Source organism: Chanodichthys erythropterus, chromosome 10 (genome assembly GCF_024489055.1).
Source record: "Chanodichthys erythropterus isolate Z2021 chromosome 10, ASM2448905v1, whole genome shotgun sequence".
Taxonomy (NCBI): Eukaryota; Metazoa; Chordata; class Actinopteri; order Cypriniformes; family Xenocyprididae; genus Chanodichthys; species Chanodichthys erythropterus.
In genome coordinates, this window is record NC_090230.1 from 30,518,336 (window position 1) to 30,545,671 (window position 27,336).

Genomic DNA, 27,336 nt, shown 5'->3' on the forward strand with positions numbered 1-27,336 from the left:
ATGTTTTATTTTTAAATGGAATATAATTATTTATATTTATATGATATATTATAGTACACAATATTTATTATATTATTTTATGATTTACTAATTGTATCTCAAGGTTTTATTTTAATATGCTATAATATTATTTATTATATTATTTTACAATAAATTATATGTCACAATAAAATTGTGACCTCCTTTATTATTATTTATGTAATCATATCCTTTTGTTGAAAGGTTATTTATCTTCAAAAATATTTAATAAATCTTTATAAGTGTGAATGAACATTGACCTTTTTAATATAAAAATGGACCAAAACTTAAATAACTGAACAATAATTAACATCTGGTCAATAAAATAGCCTAATATTTATTAATTTTTCAGGAGAAGCAGCTGACTTTTATTTTGAAATGTAAAAGTATTGCGTGTGTGTGGCTTCATTTACATTTAAGTTTTATATATTATATCATGATTATATTATTTTATAACTTTTATTCATTAAAGTTTTATTTATATAGTGACAAAATTGTACTTTTATATGATATAGTACTTATATTACATTATATTATAATTATTAAATTATTGATAAATTACATCTTTAATTATATAGTGACTCAATGTTTTCTTTTTAATAGAATATAATTATTTAGATTACTGTATTCATATTATACATTATATTACATAATATTTATTATATTATAGATAAATTAATGTCGAAATACATTTTTAATGTATCTGCAAGCTTATTTATCTTTTAAAAAAATAGACCTTAAATTAGTAAATGAATACGCTTTCTGCCCTTTTTAAGAGAAAATAGACCAACTTAAATTATTGAACAATCTTATCTCAATAATAAATATAAATTTTTCAGGAGAAACCGATGACTTTTATTTTGAAATGCGTCAGTGTGTGTTTGTGTGGTTTCGGCGCGCTTCACTCACTGCCGCAGTCGCACGCGCTTGGCGGGAGTCACTGAAGTCCACAAACTCACTTTCTTCTTTCACTTTCAGCTGATATTTTATGAATATAATATTCAATCAAAGAGGTGAGTTTATTTTAGTTTGTGTTTAATCAGAGCTCAAGTGACGCTGTTTAGAGAATGTCTGTATTTTGAGTTAGCAGCACGGCTAAAGCTACTCAACATGTTGTGTTGTTAAACTTCAGTTAATCAAACATGTTTATTTCCATATCAGGTAAATTAAAGCACATTGTTTGTGTATTATGTTTGGATATGGCTGTTATTACAGTCGCGGACTATATAAAGAAACGATTTCATGATGATGTTAAACAAGACTCACTTTAGTTATTATTTACTTAAACATTTTATATTTTCTAGGTTATATAACAGAAGCAGCTTCACATTAACATATAATCTTGGTTCAATGAATACAGACATTACTTGAAAGAATATTTTTTCCCATATATATATATATATATATATAATTTAACATGTATTTTGATACTAATTTCATTGTTCTTCCGTCTCAGGTGGTTTGTGTAGTCTCCAGTGATCATGCCGTCCAGTCTGGGCTCCAGCAGTCCAGCTGCAGTTCTTCAGGAGGCTTTGGAAAACTCCGGCCGCTTGATTGACAGGCATCTGCAGGAGGACCGTTGTTTCCCAGACCTGTCCGAGCTCCTCAATGTCCCGTCACATAGTAAGAGTCGATGTTCTTCCTGTGAAACTGCCTCTTGTTAAAGGGTTAGTTCACCCAGAAATGAAAATTCGGTCATTAATTACTCTCCCTCATGTCGTTCCACACCCGTAAGACCTTTGTTCATCTTCAGAACACAAATTAAGATATTTTTGATGAAATCCGATGGCTCAGTGGGGCATGAGCAATGACATTTCCTCTCTCAAGATCCATTAATGTACTAAAAACATATTTAAATCAGTTCATGTGAGTACAGTGGTTCAATATTAATATTATAAAGCCACGAGAATATTTTTGGTGCGCCAAAAAAACAAAATAACGACTTATATAGTGATGGCCGATTTCAAAACACTGCTTCAGGAAGCTTCAGAGCGTTATGAATCAGTGTGTTGAATCAGCGGTTCGGAGCGCCAAAGACACGTGATCCGAATCATGATTCGACACAAAAGATTCATAACGCTCCGAAGCTTCCTGAAGCAGTGTTTTGAAATCGGCCATCACTAAATAAGTCGTTATTTTGTTTTTTTGGCGCACCAAAAATATTCTCGTGGCTTTATAATATTAATATTGAACCACTGTACTCACATGAACTGATTTAAATATGTTTTTAGTACATTAATGGATCTTGAGAGAGGAAATGTCATTGCTCAGGCCTCTCTGATCCATTGGATTTCATCAAAAATATCTTAATTTGTGTTCTGAAGGTGAATAATTAATGACGTTTTTTTCATTTTTGGGTGAACTAACCCTTTATCACAATGCCTGTTAAGACTCTTTTCTGGTGTTTGGCAGATATGCCGTCGCTCTCGGGAATGTCGGACATGGATTATCCTCTGCAGGGACCGGGTCTGATCAGCGTTCCGAGTCTTCCCGAGCTCAGCACCATCCGCAGGGTTCCTTTGCCCCCAGAGCTGGTGGAGCAGTTCGGTCGTATCCTACCATCCAAGCGCTTAGTTTTACGATAATCTCTGCAAACAAAGTGTCAATTAAAGTCACCCTGAAATCATCAATTTATGGAATATTGTAGTATTTACTATTGTTTTGAATTCATGTTCCTCATCTTCCCCTCTGTCTCTTCTCTGATGATGAGGGCGGGGCAACCTGTCACTCACATGAGATCCACCAATAGCAAACCACCACCATCCAATCAATTCCACACAGAGAAAATCAAGCCCCGCCCTACATTTGTTCTTGTTTGCGAAGCCAGATATGTGTCACTATATTGAGTTTCATTAAGTTGTTTGCAATGCCTTAATTGACACTGAACAGATATGCAGTGCAACTGCATGATGGGAGTTTTCCCTGAAATCTCCAGGGCGTGGCTTACTATTGATAATGACATTTTTATGTGGAATTATGAGGATGGGTGAGTATCAACAGATCGGAAATCAGTTCGATATTTTGGATACGTGACGTTCATAGAGATTTACGTGTTGTTTAGGAGTGATGTGGCGTATTTTGACGGCCTCAGTGAAACTATACTGTCAGTTGGACTGGTCAAACCGAAGCCAGGTGAGTTGGTTTTCTGATTTAGTGCTCGCCCTCAGAAGTAGTTAAGAATATTATGGATTGATTATGCTGTAATGCATTGCAAGATTTCCTTCTGGAGATTCTTAGTTTTCAAAATTTGATGTTTTATCACTGATTGTGTTTGTATTATAAATGTTGAACTGATGTGGGTAATCTTTGGTGTTACAGGTATTTTTCAGCCTCACATCCACTTCCTGTTAGTGTTGGCCACACCGGTGGATGTTGTGATCCTGGGATTGAGCTTCCCAAAAGTCCAGACAGGTGAGTGGTGTTGTATTTGGATTTGATCAGCGTTTGCGTGTGTTCACTAAAATCATATCTTAGCATATGTATCTCTCTAATATATATATATATATATATATATATATATAAAATATACACATATTATATATATATATAAAATATACACATATTATATATATATATATATATATAAAATATACACATATTATATATATATATATAAAATATACACATATTATATATATATATATATATATATACATATATAATATACACATATTATATATATATATATATATAATATACACATATAATATACATATATATATATATATATGTATATTATATGTGTATATTATATATATATATATATATATAATATGTGTATATTATATATATATATATATGTGTATATTATATATATATATATAATATATATATATATAATATGTGTATATTATTTATATATATATATATATATATATATATATATATATATATATATAATATATATATATATATGTATATATGTATATATGTAAAAAAAGAAAAAAAAAATATATATATATATATATATATATATATATATATATATATATATATATATATATATATATAATATGAGATGCACCGATGTATTGGCCAACAATTGCTATCGGCCGATAAAAGCTAATTATATCCTGTCCAAAAGGGTGTGGAAAAACATGTTCACACTGCAACTCATGTGAAGAAAATCATTCTTGTGTTGAATTTTAATGCATTAATAGTTTAAAAATAGTGATGTTAAAGCAGGCTCTTTTTGATCCTATGAATCGCCCGTAGTTCAAGCCAGGTCTGTGTTTTTTTTTTTCCTACATCAAATATTATTTGTAGCGCCTCCCATCCAATAATCACAAAAAACTTTGTTACTTCTGATAAAAATTAAAGTTTCAGTTTTCAAATTCTGTCCATTTTATCATGAAATTCAAACAATAAATGGCGTTTTGACACTCTTAAATGTGACATGTCAGATCGCTGTAATGCCTCAGTCTTTTCTTCCTCTACAATACAAGTTATATCTCGAAAAACATGCATGAACATTAAAAGGTATGTTGAAAGATATAGTACAACTTACCGGAATGTATCGTGTCTCATGTAATCTTTATTTTCGGAAAGACATCAATAAAACAGCTTGTGAACAAAATGTCACATTTACCTCAGGAATGTTTTCCAGTGTTCACAGTTCCTTAGATATCAATATATAAAAAACACTAGAGAGGAGCTTAATAATTTTACTCTTAATAATTATGTTTGTGTAAATTTGCCATGAAGACAACAAGTGCTTATGAAACTACCTTTTGTGATACTAATACAAACATTTCAGTGTTTGAGTGTAATTATTGTATCTGAAAATAAACAGCAGCTGAATATAATTATACCTCTGCGGTTAATTGTATCCTCTAATATTGTAGTGTACGAAATGAGAGGGTTCCCTGTATAATTTGAAACATTATTTGGGAGAGATTTTTTTTATTTTATATTTTTCCTTAAGAAAAATTCTGAATAATCGGTATTGGCAGAGAAATTTAGTATCTGTGCATCTCTTTATATATATATATATATATATATATATATATATATATATATAATATGTGTATAAATAGTTGATAACCAATTTGAATGATTAAATTTAAATTATAAAATAAGGATCAATATATTATCTTTAATATGCATTTTTGTAAGTATTATACGTATTCATTTGTTTTTATTAACTTATAATTGTACATTTATTTTTTATTTTATATTAATTTTAAGTATTTAATATTATTTAAATTGATTTTAATACATGTAAAAATATTTAATCAAATTTTGTAAGTATTATAAGTATTCATTTTTTATTAATTTATAATTGTACATTTTGTTTTATAATAATTATGATATTACTAATAGTATTATAATATATAAATTAATTTTTAATACTTGTAAAAATATTTCATATAAATGTTTAAGTATTGTTCATTTGTTTTTATTCATTTATAATTGTACATTTGTTTTATTAATTATTGACATTATTAATAGTATTATAATATGTTATATAAATAAATCTTTGATAAATGTAAATAAATATAAATTTATAAGTATTAATTTGTTTTCATTAATTTATATTTGTACATTTATTTTCAGAATTATTATTTCCTGATAATTTACTCACCTCCATGTCATCCAAGATGTTTGTTTTCTTCATTCGAAAAGAAATGAAGGTTTTTGAGGAAAACATTCCAGGATTTTTCTCCATATAGTGGACTTCACTGGGGTTCAACGGGTTGAAGGTTCAAATGTCAGTTTCAGTGCAGCTTCAAAGAGCTCTACATGATCCCAGACGAGGAATAAGAGTCTTATCTAGAGAAACCATCGGACATTTACTGAAAAAAATAAACATTTATATACTTTTTAACCACAAATGCTCGTCTTGCACTGCTCTGTGATGCTCCACGCATGACGTAATCATGTTGGAAAGATCACGCGTGACGTAGGCGGAAGTACTGATCCAGTGTTTACAAAGCGAGCATCAAAGACTGAGTCAGATTTCTTTCCAAAAAAATGTAAAACAATGATGTCGGATGATTTTGAAGTTGACCTTTCCAACATGATTACGTCATGCATGGAGCATCACAGAGCAGTGCAAGACGAGCATTTGTGGTTTAAAAGTATATAATTTTATTTATTTTTTAGAAAATGGCTGATGGTTTCTCTAGATGAGACTCTTATTCCTCATCTGGGATCATGTAGAGCTCTTTGAAGCTGCACTGAAACTACAATTCGGACCTTCAACCCGTTGAACCCCAGTGAAGTCCACTGTATCTTTAATGACATTCACTTTAATGATATCATCGTCACAGCCATAGTGTTCACACTGGATTTATTCTCAACCCTCCAGCAGGTTTGAATGACAGCATGTCAGGAGCCATGCAGCTTCTGCCGGATCCTCTCTATTCCATCCCCACGGATAACACCTACCTGCTGGCCGTCACCTCCACGGACGTGGGCCGGATCTTCATGGCGGGGAAAGACGGCTGCCTGTACGAGATCGCCTATCAGGCTGAAGCGGGCTGGTTCAGTCAGCGCTGCAGGAAGATCAACCACTCCAAGAGCAGCCTGTCCTTCCTCATCCCGTCACTGCTGCAGTTCTCCTTCTCTGAGGACGGTAGGAACGTCATTCAGCAGATGAACATTGTGCTTTCATGTCATGTTTCTCATTCGAATCTCATCGTTTGTTGCAGATCCCGTCGTCCAAATTGCTGTTGACAATTCACGGCACATTTTATACACGCGCTCAGAGAAGGGTGTTCTGCAGGTGTGTGCTCTGATAATGAATCACTTGCCGTGGTGTTTATGGTTTTGAGTGGCGCTCTAATGTGTTCTCGTGTCTGTCAGGTGTATGATCTCGGCGCTGATGGGCAGGGAATGAGTCGAGTCGCCGCCATGTCTCAGAGCTCCATCGTCTCGGCGGCTGGAAACATCGCCAGGTAGAGCTTCACCTGCGCTTTCTGTGTGGATGTGCATATAGAAAAATTTTGGTTGATAAATAGATAGTTGATAACCAATTTGAATGATTACATTTAAATTATAAAATAAGGATCAATATATTATCTTTAATATGCATTTTTGTAAGTATTAAAAGTATTCATTTGTTTTTATTAACTTATAATTGTACATTTATTTTTTTATTTTATAATAATTAATTTTATTAATAGTATTATTTAAATTGATTTTAATACATGTAAAAAATATTGAATCAAATTTTTTGTATTATAAATATTCATTTGTTTTTATTAATTTATAATTGTACATTGTTTTATTAATAATTATTAACATGATTAATAGTATTATAATATGTTATATAAATAAATCTTTGATAAATGTAAAAAAAATATAAATTTTTGAAAGTATAAGTATTCGTTTTCATTAATTTATATGTACATTTATTTTATTTTATAATAATTGTTGATATTAATAATATTTTAATATGTTATTATATAAATTAATCATCTTTAATACATGTAAAAAATGATTTTAAATGCTAATATTGGTCAGTACTGATATGGTCACCAATTTATTGTGCACTCCTAGTTTTTCATAATAACTGCATTTAATTATTTTTATTATTAATATTTTTATTAATAACATTATTTTAATATGAATAATATAATAATAACTTAATTTATTGGAATAATAATAATTATATTATTTTACTAATTATTTATAATAACATTTTATTTTTTAAATAAATAATTAATAATAGATGTATCTTTATCTTTAATCAGATTTTAAATGTATTAAAAAATACTAATATTGGTCAAAAATTATATGGTCACCGATATATAGTGCACTCCTTACATAATATTATAATAGTAATTATTATTATTATTATTATTATTATTATTATTAATAATAATATTTTATTTTTTAAAATAAAATATAATTTTATTATTAATAATAAATGTATCATTATCCTTAATAAATTTAAAATTAATTAAATTGATCATATTGCTTAACACCGATATGATTACTAATAAATAGTGTTTTTCTTGTTAAATTGTAATTCACCTGTATAATGCATTTATCAGCTCATGTGTCTTTGCATCATTTTTGCAGGACGATTGATCGCTCCGTGTTCAAACCCATCGTTCAGATCGCAGTAATCGATCGCTCCGAGTCGTCAGACTGTCAGCTGTTGGCCGTCACTCATGCTGGTATGAACACTTCATTTATAAATGCAGACTAATGAAGCATTGATCTGTGTACATATAGTTGTGTTTCTGTGTGTTGTGCAGGTGTGCGTCTTTACTTTAGCACCATCCCTTTTGCTCCGCCCAACGCCAAACACGTCCCGGCCCGGCCCTGCATCCTGGCGCTGGTTCATGTGCGTCTGCCACCCGGATTCTCTGCGTCCTCCACACTCCAGAAACCAGCTAAAGTACACAAGGCTCTGTACAGTAAAGGTGTTTTGCTGATGGCCTCGTCTGAGACGGAAGACAACGATGTTCTGTGGTGCATCAACCACGATTCATTTCCCTTTAAAAAGCCCCTCATGGAAGCTCAGGTCAGGTTGATTTTACTATTTTGCAAATGACTGAGCAGTACAGACAAACTAATTTCCCTATTTTAAAAAATGTAGCCTTATATGTTAACGAAATGTAAATGGAAAAAGAATGACCGACCGTTTAGGCCAAAGTAAGGGTGGGCGAACATGAACATCTTGCATTATTTTATCTTCGCTATTGAAAATAAATAATAACAAAGAAGCACATTACAAATACAACATAAAATATACAAATGAAAAAAACAGTGCTTAATTTTTTTCACAGTAGGTGTATTTAATAGCATTCAAGCTAGAAATTTAATAAACAAATGTAAAAAATAAAACACTACATAGACTTTACTTTGTAAATTATATATACATTTATTCTTATTAAAGCTGCTAAAGTTATTGGGTGAAGAGCAGTAAGTGATTTTCTTAATGACAAGTGGCAGCAGGTTTATTAGGCTGCTGTCCCTTTAAGACCACATGCACGGATCTAACACGCATCTGGTTTTCTGCCAGCCGTTTACGTTCACTTTAGACATAAATGTGTTTATGTAGAAACCTTGTGTATATTTACCGGTTTAAGCACAATAATACACTAAAGATAACTTGGTTCAGTACTCACACGCTGTTTGACAGGCTTTAAGTGTCAGAAAAGCACATATCAGAACAGTGTGTGAAAAAAAAGACTGCTTAAAACGCATGCAAATACTAAACTTTCGTGATTGTGAATAACTGCTGTGTCCCGTGAGCATAACCCTACCTCTTTGTTAACGTGATGTGAATATATGTCACGTTGTTCAGTATGTCTATTTCTTCAAAAGCAGATTGTGGAGACATTTTAATCATTCACAATCAAAAAATGTGATATCGCACACCCCTATCCCTGCGGGTCCTTAAAGAGTTAGTTCACCCAAAAATTAAAATTCTGTCATTTATTACTCACCCTCATGCCGTTCCACACCCGTAAGACCACAAATTAAGATATTTTTGATGAAATCCGACGGCTCAGTGAGGCCTGAGCAATGACATTTCCTCTCTCAAGATCCATTAATGTACTAAAAACATATTTAAATCAGTTCATGTGAGTACAGTGGTTCAATATTAATATTATAAAGCAACGAGAATATTTTTGGTGCACCAAAAAAAGCAAAATAAAGACTTATATAGTGATGGCCGATTTCAAAACACTGCTTCAGGAAGCTTCGGAGCGTTATGAATCTTTTGTGTCGAATCAGCGGTTCGGAGCACCAAAGTCACGTGATTTCAGCAGTTTGGCTGTTTTTGACATGCGATCCGAATCATGATTCGACACAAAAGATTCATAACGCTCCGAAGCTTCCTGAAGCAGTGTTTTGAAATCGGCCATCACTAAATAAGTCGTTATTTTGTTTTTTTGGCGCACCAAAAATATTCTCGTGGCTTTATAATATTAATATTGAACCACTGTACTCACATGAACTGATTTAAATATGTTTTTAGTACATTAATGGATCTTGAGAGAGGAAATGTCATTGCTCAGGCCTCACTGAGCCGTCGGATTTCATCAAAAATATCTTAATTTGTGTTCTGAAGATGAACGAAGGTCTTACGGGTGTGGAACGACATGAGAATTCTTTATATTTGAAAACAGATAACCGATATATTGTCCGATAAATCTCAATCCAAATTTTTATGTAATTTTTGAGATTAATTTAAATGTTACCGATATGGTAGCCGATACATCTTTCATTAAGATGCCGCTCTGACGCCCATGTTTGTTGTCTTGTTCCTTCAGATGACGGTGAATGTGGACGGTCACTCGTGGGCTCTGTGTTCAATCGAGGAGATGAAATCTCCCAGAATCCTCACTCCTCTGAATAAAGATCTCATTCCGGTCACTGACTCTCCTTTAGTGGTTCAGCAGCACAACATCCCGCCCCAGAAATTTGTTCTCTTGTCCGCTCAGGTGATTTATCTTCCCGTTGATGACATCCGTGTGATATCCTTCATGTTCTTCTTCTTACTGTTTGCTTTACCGTCTGCAGGGGAGTCACATCTTCCACAAGCTGAGGCCGGTGGATCAGTTGCGCCACCTGCTGGTGAGCAGCGCCGGAGGCGAGAGCGAGGAGATCGAGAGGTTCTTTAAGCTGCACAGGGTACGTGTCGTCATGCTTATTCTTTTATTATCGTCACATTAATGTGTTTGATCATAAATATTCACCTCCCTTCACAGGAAGAGCAGGCGTGTGCCACGGCGCTCATCTTGGCCTGTTCCACCGCAGCGAGTGATCGAGAGGTGTCTGTATGGGCCACTCGAGCCTTCTTCAGGTCAGATATGTTTCTTAATTTTATATGGCCAACAAAATCATCATGGAAGTATCGTAGGGCCCTATGAATTACGCGATGCAGAAAACGCGGACGGAATCGCGGAATTCAGTCATAAAAACGGAATTTAGTATATAACGCGGAATGTCACGGAATTTGTCAAATTTTGATGAATGAATTTAAAGCAGGTCAGTACACTCTGAAAGTCACTTCATCAGCATTTAACCGCGTCGTTTGAGAAAACTACCGTCATAAACACAAAGAAAGCTCCTGGCAACTCGTCAAAATAAAAGTTTATTTTATCTTGACGGAAACATACTACTGTTGTACAATAGAATTTAGATACATTAATTTAATAATAAATTATTAACTATATTTTTGAGTTATCTCAGTTTTTCTTCCATGTTTAAATTTTAACAGTAAAGCACTGTTGTGCAGCACATTATTTGACAAAAATGTTTAATTTCATGATTGAAAGATAAATTAAATGGTATGCTTTCTTTTTGACAGAATTTCTGAAAAAACAAAACATTTCATAAAAATATATTTTTTAATCAATAAATATTGTTTTTAAGAATTCAATTAATTAGACATGCTTTTTGATTAATAAAATGTAATTAAACCTTTAAAATGGAATCCAGAAAACAGAATTTGGTAAAAAATAAAATTTGAGGGGAAAGAATAAAACGTTTATCATAGAGCCCTAAAAGAAATGTGTGTTTTTTTTTTTTGTTAAACTTTTAATACATTGTTGGTAAATAGGACAAGATTCATCTTTTCCATTTAATTAGACATACTAAAATTTAATTTAACCATTAAAATCAGTCAAAAAAAAAAAAAAATGAAAAAACTTGGTAAAAAAAAAAATAAAGAATAAAATGTATATCATAGGGCCCTAAAATATTTATATTTTTTTTGTTAAACTTTTAAAAAATTGTTGGAAAATTTTACATGCTTTTTGATTACTAAAATTTAATTTAACCATTAAAATGGAATCTAGAAAACAGAATTTGGTTTAAAAAAAAAAAAAAAAATTAAGGGGAAAGAATTAAAACATATATCATAGGGCCCTAAAATATAAAAAAAAAAAAAAAAAATTGTTAAACTTTTAATAAATTGTTGGCAAATTTGACATGCTTTTTGATTACTAAAATTTAATTTAACCATTTAAAATGGAATAAAAAAAAAAAAAACGGTAAAAACGAAATCCAGAAAATTAAAATGGAAAAAATGGAATTTGGTAAAAAAAAAAAAAAAAAAAAATTGAGGGGAAAGAATAAAATGTATATCATAGGGCCCATTTTTTTGTTAAACTTTTGTTAAAATTTGTCATGCTTTTTGATTACTAAAATTTAATTTAAACATTAAAATGGAATCCAGAAAACAGAATTTGGTAAAAAAAAATAAAAAAGAAAAAAATACAATTTTGAGGGGAAAGAATAAAACATATATCATAGGGCCCTAAAAAAATTTAAAAAGTTGTTAAACTTTTAATAAATTGTTGGAAAAATTGACATGCTTTTTGATTACTAAAATGTAATTTAACCATTTAAAATGGAGTCAAAAGAAATGAAAACAGAAAAAAATGGAATCCAGAAAAATTAAAACGGGAAAAAATAGAATTTGGGAAAAAATAAAACGGATTTCATAGGGCCCTAGTATTGCGAGAATGTATACATTGCTCAATCTGATTTGACGTTTTGAGGTGTTTCTATGCAGGTACGGTGGAGAGGCTCAGATGCGTTTCCCATCTGCCATCTCTGCACCCAGTAACGTCGGGCCGCTCTTCAGCTCTCCTGTACCAGGTGCGAAGCAATTCAACATGCCACACAATAATCTTGTTGTAACCATTAACCATGTGGAATCACACACTAGAAGCTGTGAGTGTTGACTAATGTCTAATCTGTAGTCTGCTGTGATTGTAGGATCCCCAATGCCTGTCGGCAGCCCCCTACCAAACCCCAGTTTTCTTGCCACACCTGCCCCAGGTATAAAACTTCCCCTCAGACCAGTGACGCTTCACTAATCTGTGTGGACTAGTAGAGCTGATGTTAAAGATGATGTTTTTGGGCAGGTTTTCATATTATTTTACTCATTGTTGCAGCTCCTCTCTTCCCAGTCTGTCAGTAACGCTCCTGTCTGTCTCTATTCCAGGCCCATAATGCATCTTTTTGTTGTCTTTTTTGTAATATTTTGCATGTTAATGTAAATAAATAATCTAATGTAATAATATTACAGTCTAATAATCCAGTGAGATCCTGCTCTATATTGTTTTTAAATGTGTTTGACTCATCAGGCATGTTCCCGCCAAACATGTCGACCCCTTACATCTCGGCTACTCCCATGAGCCCCGGCGGTGGCGCTCTCACAGCTATGTCTTCTGGACCTGAGGTCATCTTCTCCGGAAAACACAACGGCATCTGTATTTACTTCACACGTATACTGGGGTCAGTCAGACATTATGACGTTATGAATGTTCATAACCGTCTGTTTTGACTGATTCTTTCATAAAGACTTGCTTCATGTTGACGCTTTGAAACAGGAACATCTGGGACGGGAGTCTGTCGATGGAGACCATCATAAACAAAGGCAGTCAGACTGTGTCTTTTGTGAGTAATGACAGATTTATTACATATTTGTACAATGTGTTTTTATTTCGTTTTTATCTATTTTCTAATTAATTAAGTGACAGATTGTAAAGCAATTTACATAAACATATTTATTTGTTTTTATTTAGTATTTATTTAACGTGAGTAATGACAGATTTTGGAGAAATTTTACAAAAATGCTTTTGTTTTTAATTAGTTTTTATAAGTTTGTTTGTAATTGACACTGGATTTTTATAAAAAAAAAAGTATTTTGTTTAAATGACAAAGTGATGACAGATTTTAGAGTTTTTACATTTTTGTAAAAATGTGTTTATTTTTTTATTAATAAATTTTTATTGTTAGTAGTGACAGATTTTGAAGCAATTTTAGAAAAATGCTTTTACTTTCATTTAATTATTTATTTTGTGATTGATACACTTTGGATTTTTACAAAAATACTTTTATTTTATTTTGTTTAAATGACAAAGTAATGACAGATTTTAGAGTTTTTACATTTTTGTAAAAATGTGGTGTTTTTCTTTATTTTTCTTTATTTTTTTAATATTGTTAGTAGTGACAGATTTTGAAGCAATTTTACAAAAATGCTTTTGCTTTTATTTATTTAATTCATTTTTATAAGCTTTGTTCGTAATTGACCCTTTGAGTTTTACAAAAATACTTTTATTTTATTTTGTTTAAATGACAAAGTAATGACAGATTTTAGAGTTTTTACATTTTTGTAAAAATGTGGTGTTTTTCTATTTTCTTTTTTTTTCTTAATTTTTATTGTTAGTAGTGACAGATTTTGAAGCAATTTTACAAAAACCTTTGTTTATTTGTTTTTACTGTGGGTAATGTCAGATTTTGATTTTGAGAAATTTTAGAAAAAGGCTTTTACTTTCGTTTAATTAGTTATTTTGTTTGTGATTATTGGCAAATGTAATTTTTTACAAAAAATTAATTTTGTTTCATTTTATTTTGGTTTTTGTTCATTCTGTTGTGAGTAATGACAGATTTTATAGTATTTGTACGTTTTTGTAAAAATGTGTTGTTTTATTTATTTTTGTTTATAACTATTTTAATTTTGTTGTTAATGACAGATTTTGTAGAAATTTTACAAAAATGCTTTGATTTTCATTGTTATTTACTTGTTGGTAATGATATTTTAGAGCAATTTTACAATTGCTTTTTGTTAATTTATTTTTTTGTTTATTGTGAATAATGACTGATTTTAGAATATTTTTACATTTTTGTAAAAATGTTTATCTTTTTTTTTTTTTTTTAATTACTTTTATTTGTTAGTAATGACAGATTTTGGAGAAATTTTACAGAAGTGGTTTTTGTTTTATTTCGTTTTTATTGATTTTGTTTTTGGATTTTTACAAATGTTTTATTAATTTTGTTTGTTTATTTTATTGTGAGTAATGTATTTTGGAGCATTTTTAACTTTTCCGCTCCGTTTGCGTTCCAGATTTTTTGTAGTGCATCAACTTTTAGCCAATCAGAAAAGTTTTCTGCCTGTCAATCATTTTGTGCGTTTAGGTTCAGGTTATTCTCGCGTAGCCAGATGTTCAGACTGATGGCAGAAGCTCTGGACTCCATCACAGCTTTCCCAGAGGCCATGTGACTGACTGTTAAAGAATCACAAGTCATTTTGTTCTGCGTCAAGTTTAGAGGCGTGGAAATGTAACGCCGGCGTCCCAACAATAACAGACCGGCGTGTGAAACTCTTGGACGTGTTTTAAAGAGTCTAAACTGTGAACTTACTTTGGTGTGAAATGTGTGACATCACAGCACCTTTTCGTGTGATTCATTGATGTTGTTTGATGTTTAGTTGGAGAGTACGGCCACTTCCTCTGATCTGGAGCTCGTCCTAATGGAGCTTCAGGGTTTGAAGGAATTCCTGGACAAAAACTCCCAGTTCAGTCCGACTTCTTCTCTGGGTGTGGCCAAGTAGGTCCCCGTCACTTCCTCATGTTGTAGTAATGCCTGTTTCTTGTAGCGATGCAGTTTCCTAACTGATTTGACCTCTGCAGTTTCAGCTCACCAGCAAACCTGCAGCAGAGACTTCTGGGATTCATGCGTCCAGATGGTTCCAGCTCTCAACAAGTACAGCAGGAGCTTCAGAGGAAGTACCACAGTGAGTTTTAGTGTGTACTGGTGATGCACGATATATCAGCCATCATATCATTATCGGCTGATATGTTCATTTTTAATGTTATCGTTATCGGCGTGATAAGAAAATATGGCCGATATATTAAAGTCGATAAATGATGGATTATTTCCTTCAGCTGAAACACTACAGATTCACACTGTTCGCCATGATGGTTGTGAATTGCTTGAAATATGATTGGATACAATTAAGAAAAGGAAAAAACAGTTAAGTGCAACACGTGCAGCACATAAAATTATAATTAGATGAGTAAAGTTTGATGACAAACTTTGATCTGAAAGTTTAAAATAATTTTGAACCGCTTGAAGTTGAAGGTTTTACTTTTTACTAGCACGTTTTAGCATGTTAACATGGATTAGTAGGTTGTTAGCATGATTAGCATGTTATTAGCATCTTTACCAACGTTTTAACTTTGTTACCATGTTTTTAGCATTTGGCTAGCATAAACTAGCAGGTTTTAACACTTTTAACATGAATTTGCATGTTTTAACACATTGCTAACATGAATTAACATTTGCTAGCATGTTTAACATGTTGTTAGCATAAACTAGCATGTTTTAACACTTTTAACATAAACTAGCATGTTTTAACACATTGATAACATGGATTAACATGTTAATATGTTTTAAAACATTGCCAGCATGATTTAGCACTTTGTTAACTTGTTAGCATTTGAACACATTGCTAGCATGAATTACCATGTTGGTAACATGTTTTAACACATTGCTAGCCTTTTAATAGCGTGAATTAGCATGTGGTTGTTGTTTTTTTTTAGCATTTTGTCCTAGGATAGTCATTAAGCTTTGTTAGTGTTAATTAAAATACTAATATATTGTTTTGACACATTGCCAACATGAATTAGCATGTTTTACCACATTAACATGAATTAACATTTTACTAGCATGCTTTTACACATTACTAGCATTATTTAACACTGTTACAATGAGTTAACATGCGTAGGTCAACATGTTTTAGCACGTTGCTAGCATACACTAGCATGTTTTAACACTTTGCTATCATGAATTATGTTGTTAGCATCTTTTAACATGTTACTATGAATTAACATGTTGCTGACATTTTTTAGCACATTGCTAGCATGATTTAATTGCTAGAATGAGTTAACATTTTATTAACGTTTTAACACAACTAGCATGAATTAACATGTTTTAACACATTGTTAAAATGATTTAATGCTTTGTTAGCATTAATTACAATGTTGCTAGCATGTTTTAACAAGTTGCTGGAATGAATTGGCATGTTTAAGCACATTAACATGAATTAGAATTTTACTAGCATGTTTTAACACTTAGCTAGCATTAATTATCATGTCACCATCTTGTAATGTTAATATGAATTAACATGTTGTTAACATTTAACACATTGTTAGCATGATTTAACACTTTGCTAGTATGAATTACCATGTTGCTAGCATTGGTTTAGCATGTTAATCACATGAATTAGCATGTTGCTAGTTTTTTTTTTTTTTTTTTTGCATGTTGTCCTAGGATAGTCATTCAGCTTTGCTAGTGTTAGCGTAAATACTAGTATAAATACTAAAATACTATTTATATTAATACGAGTCTTTTATAGTAAAATAGTTTTGACCAATAATCAAATATAAAGAATTATCGGTATCGGTGTGTCAGGATGTTCACCATCTTCTCATGTTTGTTCCTCAGCCGAGGCTCAGGCGTTCGAGAAAGCGTCTCTTCAGGCCATGCAGCAGTTGATTCATCGCTCCTGTCAGACGCTGGCGCTCTGGAAGCTTCTGTGTGACCATCAGTTCAGCCTCATCATCTCTGAGATGCCCAAGGTACGACACATCGCTCTCTAGTGAACTATTGAGCTTTTATTTTGAAGGGTTTCTGTCTCTAGGCTTTTATTTTGAAGGGTTTCCGTTTCTATCATTTCCCTCGCTGGTTTTCTTCTCCCTTCAGGAGTTTCAGGATCAGATTAAGGCCGTGAGTTTTAAGGACGTGGTTGTTTCTGGACGCGAGCTGACCGGCGCTCTCGTCACCGCCCTCATTAACGTGTACATCAAAGACAGCGCGTCTGTAGACACGGTCAGCGCTCACCTGAGAGACATCTGCCCTCTGCTTTACAGCAGTGATGACAGCATCTGCTCGAAGGTACCTGAGATTCTCACACTCCACTGAGACACACACACACACTACACACACACACTACACACACACACTACACACACACACTACACACACAGATGGAAAAATAACTCTGGTAGCTATGGGGAAGGAATCACCGTTTATTTAATTTATTCATTTAGTGTTTTCTTTTTTAGTGTATGTATTTATTGTAGTGGGTTTTTTTTGTTTTGTTTTTTTGAAAATTTATTTGGGTTTATTATTTGTGTTTTTATTGTTTTTTATATTTTTAATTATTTATTTATATTTCAGTTTAATTTATTATTATTAATTTTGTTTTATTTGTTTGTAGTGTGTTTTAATTTTTATTTAAATAAATAAATAACTTTAAAATAGAAATAGTTTAAATTTAGTTTTTTAGTTTTATGTATTTACATTCGTTATTTTTTTACATTTCGTAATTGTGTTTTATTCAAGTTTTTCATTTTATTTTTTATTTACATTTGTGGGAAAGGAATAATTTTTTTAGTTAATTTATTAATTGTTTTGTTTTTAGTGCACATATTTATTTATCTTATTTTTATGTATTTAATGTATTTATAAATTTAATTTTTTTGGTGTGGTTTTAATTTTTTTTTTGTTTTTAGTTTCTTCATTTTATTTATTTATTCAGTTATTTTATGTTTTTGTTTATCTGTTTTTTTTTTCTTTTTTTTTATTATTCTAGTTTTTAATTTTTATTTTATTTACATTTGTGATAAAGGAATCAGTTTTATTTAGTTAATTTAGTAATATAGATTTTTTTGTTTGTTTGTTTTTAGTGTGCATATTTATTATTTAGCTTATTTTTATGTATTTATACATTTTTAGGGCATTTTTAAATTTTATTTTTTTTTTTTAGTTGTGTTTTTTTTTTTTTTTTTTCATTTTATTTACTTTCGTTATTTTCTTTACTTTAGTTGTTTTGTTTATCTATAATATTTTTTATTTATTGATTTAAAAAAAAAATTGATTTAAAAAAAAATATTTTAGTTTTTTATTCACATTTATTTAGTGAAATAGTTAGATTTTTATTTATTTAAAAATACCACTTATCTTATTTCCACTTTGGTTTCCATGATCAATTCTTTTGTTACTTTTGAAGTTAAAAATGCAGAACAGTACAGAACTGAAGGTCTTTATATGAGAATCTTTTTCCCTCCTCACAGGCCAATGAGCTGCTCCAGAGCTCCAGACAGATCCAGAACAAGCTCGATAAGGAGCGAACGCTGAAGGAATCCCTCCGCCTCTATCAGCAGATCAGCCATCATACAGACCTGCCGCTCGTCTGCTCACAGTACCGGCAAGGTGAGCGTCTGAGCGGATCTGCTTTAACTGCAGAGGAACGGAGCGATCTTTACATTACATAACAAACTGATCCTCTTCTGCTCCCGTTCAGTGCGCTTCTATGAGGGCGTGGTGGAGCTGTGTCTCACAGCTGCTGATAAGAAAGACCCTCAGAAACTGGGGCCGCACTTCTACAGGAACGGAGAACCGGAGGAGGACTCCACCGGCCAGCAGGCTTGCCAGGAGAGGTCGGTACACACGTATATTCATCATATAGGATCCTAAGGTGCTCATGTGGGAGTTGCAGGTTCGAAACTGGTCATAAATAAATCATTTATTACTTGTTTTGTCCAGACTGTCCTGTTATAAATGCATCACGGACACCATGCAGGAGTTGGTGAATCAGAGTAAAGCAGCTCCTCAGTCTCCCAGCGTCCCAAAACAGCCCGGGCCGCCTGTCATGACCTCTGACCCCAACATGTTGAGCAATGAGGATGCTGCTGCCCATGTGAGTTACATGCCACCTGCTACAGTTTAAACCTGTTTGATGCAGTGTTATTGAGTTTTTCTATTATAGTACTACTTTATATTTTGATTTGGCCTTTTTATATATATATTTTCATTAGGTGGTAATTTTGCTGTGTGCTTTTGTCTTTTTACTGTATTTTTTTGTATTTTTATTTAGCTTTATTTCAGTTAGTTGCCAAGGCCACATTTCTAATTTTTAATTTTATTAATTAACTGAAACAGGGGAAAAAACTTCTGAAAAACTAAATAAAATTTAAAAATAGAAGGCAAAATGTGTACAAAACTATAACTAACATACTTGGTAATATAACAAATTAAACTACATAATTTGAAATCAAAAAATAATATAAAACATAATAAAAATATAATAAAACTATAACATTGTTTAGTACTTCAACTTGTTTGACTTATTTTAAACTAATTTTCTCATTTTCGTTTTAGCTTTTTTTTAAGTTGCATTTTTTTATTTAGCTTTATTTATTTATTATATTTTTAAATTTATTTTCGTTGTTTAGTGTATCTATTTTGTGTTTTTAGTTTTTATTGAATTATTTATTTTTATTTGATTTAATTTATGTATTTTTAATTCATTTATAAATTTATTTAGTTTTTCAGTTTTATTTGAGTTTTTTTTATTTGTACATCTATATATTCAAATGAAATAAAAAAAATATTAAGTAAAATCTAAAAATAAAAGACCTATGTGTAGAAAAATAAAATTAACAAAAAGACTTAATAATAATAAAAATAATAATAATTTGATTTTGAAAAGTAAATAAAAACCAAAGCTGTAATAACCTTGTTTATTACTTTAACTTATTTGAATTATTTTCAAATTATTTTATTTCACTTGCTTGCCAAGGCAAACTTTTTGTTATTTTAAATGTAAGTTTTTCGTCTAGTATTTCTTTTATTTTATTTTCACCCTTTACTTCAATGAAAGAAAACGTTTTTTTAATAGCTGTAGATGAATGAACAGTAACAGCACTGATTGTTCACACAGTTCGAGCAGATGCTGGGTCTCGCTCAGAGATCTCAAGACGAGCTCTTCCACATCGCTCTCTATAACTGGCTCATTCAGGCCGATCTTACCGACAAACTTCTGGAGGTATGACAAATATGATGCAGAGTTTTGTAACATAGCTTAAGGTCTTGCTCTGAGTGTTAAGGACCCTTTCTCCTCTGGTCCAGGTGAATTCTCCGTACCTCGAGGATCATCTGATGCACATGATCAAACAGGACCAGAGTAAAGTGCGTAACATGGACCTGCTGTGGCGATACTACGAGAAGAACAGAAGCTTTGGCAAAGCGGCGCACGTGCTGGCGCGACTGGCAGACATGCACAGGTATCGTGTTGGTTAGCCCCGCCCACTGAAATCTAATTGGTTCATTTAAATATTGGTATTTCTGTTTTTTACATTTGTATGAAGCCTCAAAGGTTCAGTTTGCCTCATCATGGTGGTGTCGAGTGTTTAATGTTGGTTTTGTGTGCGTGCAGCACTGAGATCTCTCTGAAGCAGCGTTTGGAGTACATCTCGAGGGCCATCCTCTCCGCCAAGAGCTCGTCCTGCGTGTCTTCACTGGGAGCCGACGGAGAGTTTCTGCATGAACTGGAGGAGAAGATGGAGGTAATGACACAGAAGCAGCTGCTGATTACTTTCTATCTGTCAGAATTGCAAAATATAAAGTTGCAATTGCAAGATATAAAGTCAGAATTGTAAATTAGTCAAAATTGCGAGTTATAAAGTCAAAATTGCGAGTTATAAAGTCAGAATTGCTAGTTATAAAGTCAGAATTGCAAATTAGTCAAAATTGCGAGTTATAAAGGCAGAATTGCGAGTTATAAAGGCAGAATTACAAATTATATTCAAAATTGCGAGTTATAAATTCAATATCGCAAATTAGTCAAAATTGCAAGTTATAAAGTCAGAATTGCAAATTTATAGTCAAAATTGTGAGTTATAAAGTAAGAATTGCAAATTAGTCAGAATTGTGAGTTATAAATTCAAAATTGCGAGTTACAAAGTCAAAATTGTGAGTTATAAAGGCAGAATTACAAATTATATTCAAAATTGCGAGTTATAAAGTCAAAATTGCAAATTATAGTCAAAATTGTGAGTTATAAAGTAAGAATTGCAAATTAGTCAGAATTGTGAGTTATAAATTCAAAATTGTGAGTTACAAAGTCAAAATTGTGAGTTACAAAGTCAAAATTGTGAGTTATAAAGTCAAAATTGTGAGTTATAAAGTCAAAATTGTGAGTTATAAAGGCAGAATTACAAATTATATTCAAAATTGCGAGTTATAAATTCAATATCGCAAATTAGTCAAAATTGCAAGTTAGTCAAAATCGCGAGCTATAAAGTCAAAATCGCAAATTAGTCGAAATTGCAAGTTAGTCCAAATTGGCAGTTATAAAGTCAAAATCGCAAATTATAATCAAAATCGCGAGTTATAAAGTCAGAATTGCAAATTAGTCAGAATTGTGAGTTATAAAGTCAAAATTGCGAGTTATAAAGTCAAAATTGCAAATTATAGTCAAAATTGTGAGTTATAAAGTAAGAATTGCAAATTTGTCAAAATTGTGAGTTATAAAGTCAAAATTGCAAATTATAGTCAAATTGCGAGTTATAAAGTCAAAATTGCAAATTATAGTCAAAATTGTGAGTTATAAAGTAAGAATTGCAAATTTGTCAAAATTGTGAGTTATAAATTCAAAATTGCAAATTAGTCAAAATTGCAAGTTATAAAGTCAGAATTGCAAATTTATAGTCAAAATTGTGAGTTATAAAGTCAAAATCGCAAATTGTCAAAATTGTGAGTTATAAAGTCAAAATTGTGAGTTATAAAGTCAAAATTGCGCGTTATAAAGTAAGAATTGCAAGTTAGTCAAAATCGCGAGTTATAAAATCAAAATTGCAAATTAGTCAAAATTGCAAGTTAGTCAAAATCGCGAGCTATAAAGTCAAAATCGCAAATTAGTCGAAATTGCAAGTTAGTCCAAATTGGCAGTTATAAAGTCAAAATCGCAAATTATAATCAAAATCGCGAGTTATAAAGTCAGAATTGCAAATTAGTCAGAATTGCAAATTAGTCAGAATTGCAAATTAGTCAGAATTGCAAATTATGGTCAGAATTGCAAATTATGGTCAAAATTGCGAGTTATAAAGTCAAAATTGCGAGTTATAAAGTCAAAATTGCAAATTATAGTCAAAATCGCGAGTTATAAAGTCAGAATTGCAAATTAGTCAGAATTGTGAGTTATAAATTCAAAATTGCGAGTTATACAGGCAGAATTACAAATTATATTCAAAATTGCGAGTTATAAATTCAATATCGCAAATTAGTCAAAATTGCAAGTTATAAAGTCAGAATTGCAAATTTATAGTCAAAATTGCGAGTTATAAAGTCAAAATTGCGAGTTATAAAGTCAGAATTGCAAATTAGTCAGAATTGTGAGTTATAAATTCAAAATTGCGAGTTACAAAGTCAAAATTGTGAGTTACAAAGTCAAAATTGTGAGTTATAAAGTCAAAATTGCGAGTTATAAAGGCAGAATTACAAATTTATATTCAAAATTGTGAGTTATAAATTCAAAATTGCAAATTTGTCAAAATTGTGAGTTATAAAGTCAAAATCGCAAATTTGTCAAAATTGTGTTATAAAGTCAAAATTGTGAGTTATAAAGTCAAAATTGCAAATTATAGTCAAATTGTGAGTTATAAAGTAAGAATTGCAAATTAGTCAGAAATGTGAGTTACAAAGTCAAAATTGCAAATTATAGTCAAATTTGCGAGTTATAAAGTCAAAATTGCGCGTTATAAAGTAAGAATTGCAAGTTAGTCAAAATCGCGAGTTATAAAATCAAAATCTCAAATTAGTCAAAATTGCAAGTTAGTCAAAATCGCGAGTTATAAAATCAAAATCGCAAATTAGTCAAAATCGCAAATTAGTCAAAATCGCAAATTAGTCAAAATTGCGAGTTATATTTAGAATTACAAATTAGACAAAATTGCGAGTTATAAAGTCAAAATCGCAAATTATAATCAAAATCGCGAGTTATAAAGTCAGAATTGCAAATTAGTCCGAATTGCAAATTATGGTCAAAATCGCAAGTTATAAAGTCAAAATCGCAAATTAGTCAGAGTTGCGAGTTATAAAGTCAAAATTGCGAGTTATAAAGTCAAAATTGCAAATTATAGTCAAAATCGCGAGTTATAAAGTCAGAATTGCAAATTAGTCAAAATTAGTCAATAAAGTCAAAATCGCAAATTATAGTCAGAATTGCGTGATATAAAGTCAGAAGTCGCAATTGAACTTTATAACTCACCATTGTGAGTTTATAACTCGCAGAATAAGAAAAGAAGTCCGAATTGCAAGATGTAAACTCGCAATTGTGAGAAAGTCGCAATTACCTTTTTTATTTTATTTTTTATTCGGTGGTAGAAACAAGCTTATACTCCACAGCCATTTAGATTTAATTTATTCCTTAATTTTCTTTACTTGGCCTTCAAAGGTCTTAAAACAGTCTTAAATGTACCGTCATGAATCCTGCAGAAACCTGTAATGCTGCTTTGATCCTCCAGGTGGTGCGGATTCAGGTGCAGATCCAGGAAACCCTGCGCAGACAGTATTCCCAGCATCCCTCTGTGCAGGGAGCCATTACACAGCTGGACTCTGAGCTCATGGACATTACCAAGGTAAGTGAAGGTGTTTGAGTCGCTCACAGGTGCTCCTCCTAATCTAAACATTTCCTCTGCTGCTTTCCTCTCTGTAGCTGTACGGAGAGTTTGCGGATCATTTCCGGTTGTCGGAGTGTAAGCTGGCTATAATTCACTGTGCGGGACATTCGGATCCGATCCTGGTGCACTCGCTGTGGCAGGAGATCATTGAGAAGGGTAAGTCCTCTCCGGGCAGGTCGTCTTCCTGTGTTCGTGTGGATCCGTGAGTCTGATGGCTTGTTTTGTGTTTCAGAGTTGAGCGACAGTGTGGCCATGAGTCCGGCGGACCGTATGAGAGCTCTGAGCCTAAAGCTGGTGTCGCTGGGGAAGTTGTACGCTGGGACACCACGATACTTTCCATTAGGTGCCGTTTGGCTTCCCTGACCCATGTGATTGTGGAGCTCAAGTGATTTTTCTCTTGTGTTTATAATCTAATCTTCTGCTGTTTTATGTGATCTTCAGACTTCCTGGTGAAGTTTCTGGAACAGGAAGTATGTCGGTTAAACTGGGACGTGGGCTTTGTCACCTTCACCATGCAGGAAATTGGAGTTCAGCTTCCGCGGATGCTGGAGGTCTATGACCAGCTCTTCAAGACGAGGGTACGAGAACTGAGTGGAAACTACTGTGGCATTTCGATTAGACGGGCATCTCACCCACTCAATATCTCATTTTCCCATAATCCTCTTAAGGATTAAGTGTACTTATTTATTTACCAATTTTAAAGAAATCTATATATTTTTTTCATTTTTTTTTTTTTTTTTTATTGATTTTTTTTTTTTATTGATTTATCAATCCATGATCCTCTTGAGGACTGTTTAAGTGTACTTATTATTTACTTAAACATTTATTTTTTTATGAATCCATAATCCTATTAAGGATTTTTGTGTACTTATTTATTATATATATATATATATATATTATTATTATTATTATTATTATTTTTTTTGGTATTTTTTATTATTGATTTATTAATCCATAATCTTAAAGATTGCTTAAGGATAGTTGTATATTTATTTACCTTCAAATTTTATTTATTTATTTATTAATCCATAATCCTCTTATGGACTGTTTAAGTGTGCTTATTTTTTTTTTTATTATTATTATTATTATTTATTTTATTTTTTTAATTTAAAAACAAAAAAATATATTACTCCATAAAATTAAAATTGCTTAAATTATTTTTTTCCCCCAGTATTTTTATTAGTTATTAATCCATAATCATATTAAGGATTGCTTGATGGTAGTTATATATTTATTTACTTTAAAAACATATATTTTTATTTATTTATTTATTAATCCATAATAATGATTGTTTGTGTACTTATTTATTTTCATAATTTTTAAAAAATTATATAGTTTTCTTTTTTTTTTATTTATCCATAATTCTATTAAGGATTGCTTTGCGGTAGTTGTATATTTATTTAAAGTAGTTTTATATTATAGTTATATACTACATTTATTCTTTTTTTTTTTTTTTTTTTTTTTTTTTTTAATTTTTAATAGCCCTGTAAAATTTGTAAAAATAAATTTTAAAAAAAACACACAAAAAAACAAGTGTTTCTTGCATCCAAATCATCATTTTGAGTTTGAGACTTTGAGCAATTGATCATTTCTGTGTTTCTTAGGACCCATGTTGGCAGCGCCTGAAGAAACCCCTTCACCTGGTCCAGTGCATCCATGTGCTCCTGTCGGGATATGTGGATGATCCCAGCCGTGTGCCCACCTATGACAGGTAAACATCTTGTCCTCCAGATGTTTTATGTATTTCATATTTTGCCATCATTCACTCACTCTGGGGTTCATTGCAGACGGAGGTTTACCAACGCTTGTCTGGATAATATCTGTGGTTATCTGGTGGAGCTGCAGTCCTTGAGTCCGAACGCTGCCCTGCAGGACATTATACGCAACTTTAAATCCCTTCAGGCCAAACTGGAGAAGCTCCATTGAGGACAGTGAAGGTCACTGACCTACTGTGAATGTTCTGTTCTCGCTGTCAGCATGTAAGAGTTTGATGGACACCCTATACTACAGTAGCCTGATGCATCTCACCACACCAGGTCTTCAGTCTTTATAGTTACAGCTCTCTTTGTGCCAGAAATTTAATAATGTTCACTCATCCAGCCATGGAAATGCCCAACAGACGGCCAAAATAAACACTTCAGATGTCTGTTCTTTGGTTTGCAGAAGTTTTTGTGGTCCTCAGTGCTGAGAATACCCGATATAAGGGTGTTGAATACATTTTAATTTCATATTTAGAAATCTTGCTAAATCATTTGTCATGTTTATGGTTAATAACTGGTATCTGTACAGTATTTGTTCATAAACTGTCCCATGAGGCACTTATTCTAGATATTTTCTACTGATAAAACACTTTCTGAAAGTGCGGTAACATTTTTATTTGTGCAAACTTTGGATAAACGCTGAGGATAAAGCAGGCCCACTGAAATATTCACCATATCTATGGCAGATTTCCCATGAATTCTATTTCAGTTTCTTCTGAAAGGAAGCATCATGCTCTCATGCGTTTTGTACTAGCAGGGGACTGTTTTATGAAAAGGACTAATTTTTATGAAAGTCTGAATCGTTTTCAACCATTCTTTAGTTTTGTGTATTATCTGTATGGCAATGATTTGAAAATAATAAAAGAAAGGTTTGTTTTAAATTACAGTTGTGTAAAATGTATAATTTTCAGAGGAATTGTTTTAGCATATTTCTGACAGGTAAGCATTTTAAAAAATTTACTTGATAAAATTTACTATGTAAATTTAAAAAAAAAAAAATATATATATATATATATATATGAGAGAGAAAATTGTTATAAATTAATACTTTTGAACGTACAAATTGTTTAAAATATATATAATATGCACATACAATTGAAGATAGCAAATTATAAATGGTGTATATTTATAATGTACATGCTATATTGACTTATTTGTAATTTGCAAATGAAATATGTACACTAAATATTAACTATAAATATCTTTTATTATTCTTTGTTTTTGTAAACAGATCTTTATGCTGATATCACAGCAAATATTTAACATGACAAGAATTGCATTCATATGCAGAAAAGTGGCATAACGAACATAATTACAGTAATTGCTGGCAGCAA

The 27,336-nt window shown here is 31.7% G+C and overlaps 1 protein-coding gene across 4 annotated transcripts; it reads left to right on the forward strand.

Annotated features, from left to right (window-relative positions):
- The first annotated feature begins 887 nt into the window (after window positions 1-887).
- On the forward strand, window positions 888-26,866 carry nup155 (nucleoporin 155). 4 transcript variants are annotated; one of them, XM_067398931.1, is made up of 34 exons: window positions 888-1,031; window positions 1,475-1,641; window positions 2,431-2,568; window positions 2,908-3,004; window positions 3,080-3,150; window positions 3,337-3,429; window positions 6,329-6,595; window positions 6,672-6,745; window positions 6,826-6,917; window positions 8,047-8,144; window positions 8,226-8,494; window positions 10,254-10,424; window positions 10,504-10,614; window positions 10,692-10,786; window positions 12,503-12,588; window positions 12,709-12,771; window positions 13,080-13,230; window positions 13,326-13,392; window positions 15,206-15,324; window positions 15,408-15,511; window positions 17,224-17,357; window positions 17,482-17,673; window positions 18,855-18,993; window positions 19,085-19,220; window positions 19,327-19,480; window positions 20,504-20,608; window positions 20,692-20,846; window positions 20,999-21,128; window positions 24,087-24,200; window positions 24,278-24,398; window positions 24,475-24,585; window positions 24,684-24,820; window positions 25,847-25,953; window positions 26,030-26,866. In XM_067398931.1, the coding sequence occupies exons 2-34, from the start codon at window positions 1,500-1,502 to the stop codon at window positions 26,166-26,168; spliced, it is 4,182 nt and encodes a 1,393-aa protein (XP_067255032.1). In that variant the 5' UTR covers window positions 888-1,031; window positions 1,475-1,499; the 3' UTR covers window positions 26,169-26,866. The 4 variants fall into 4 exon arrangements, with proteins under 4 accessions (XP_067255032.1, XP_067255033.1, XP_067255034.1 ...); XM_067398932.1 differs by having other exon boundaries at window positions 6,332-6,595; XM_067398933.1 differs by lacking the exon at window positions 12,709-12,771.
- Window positions 26,867-27,336: the final 470 nt, after the last annotated feature.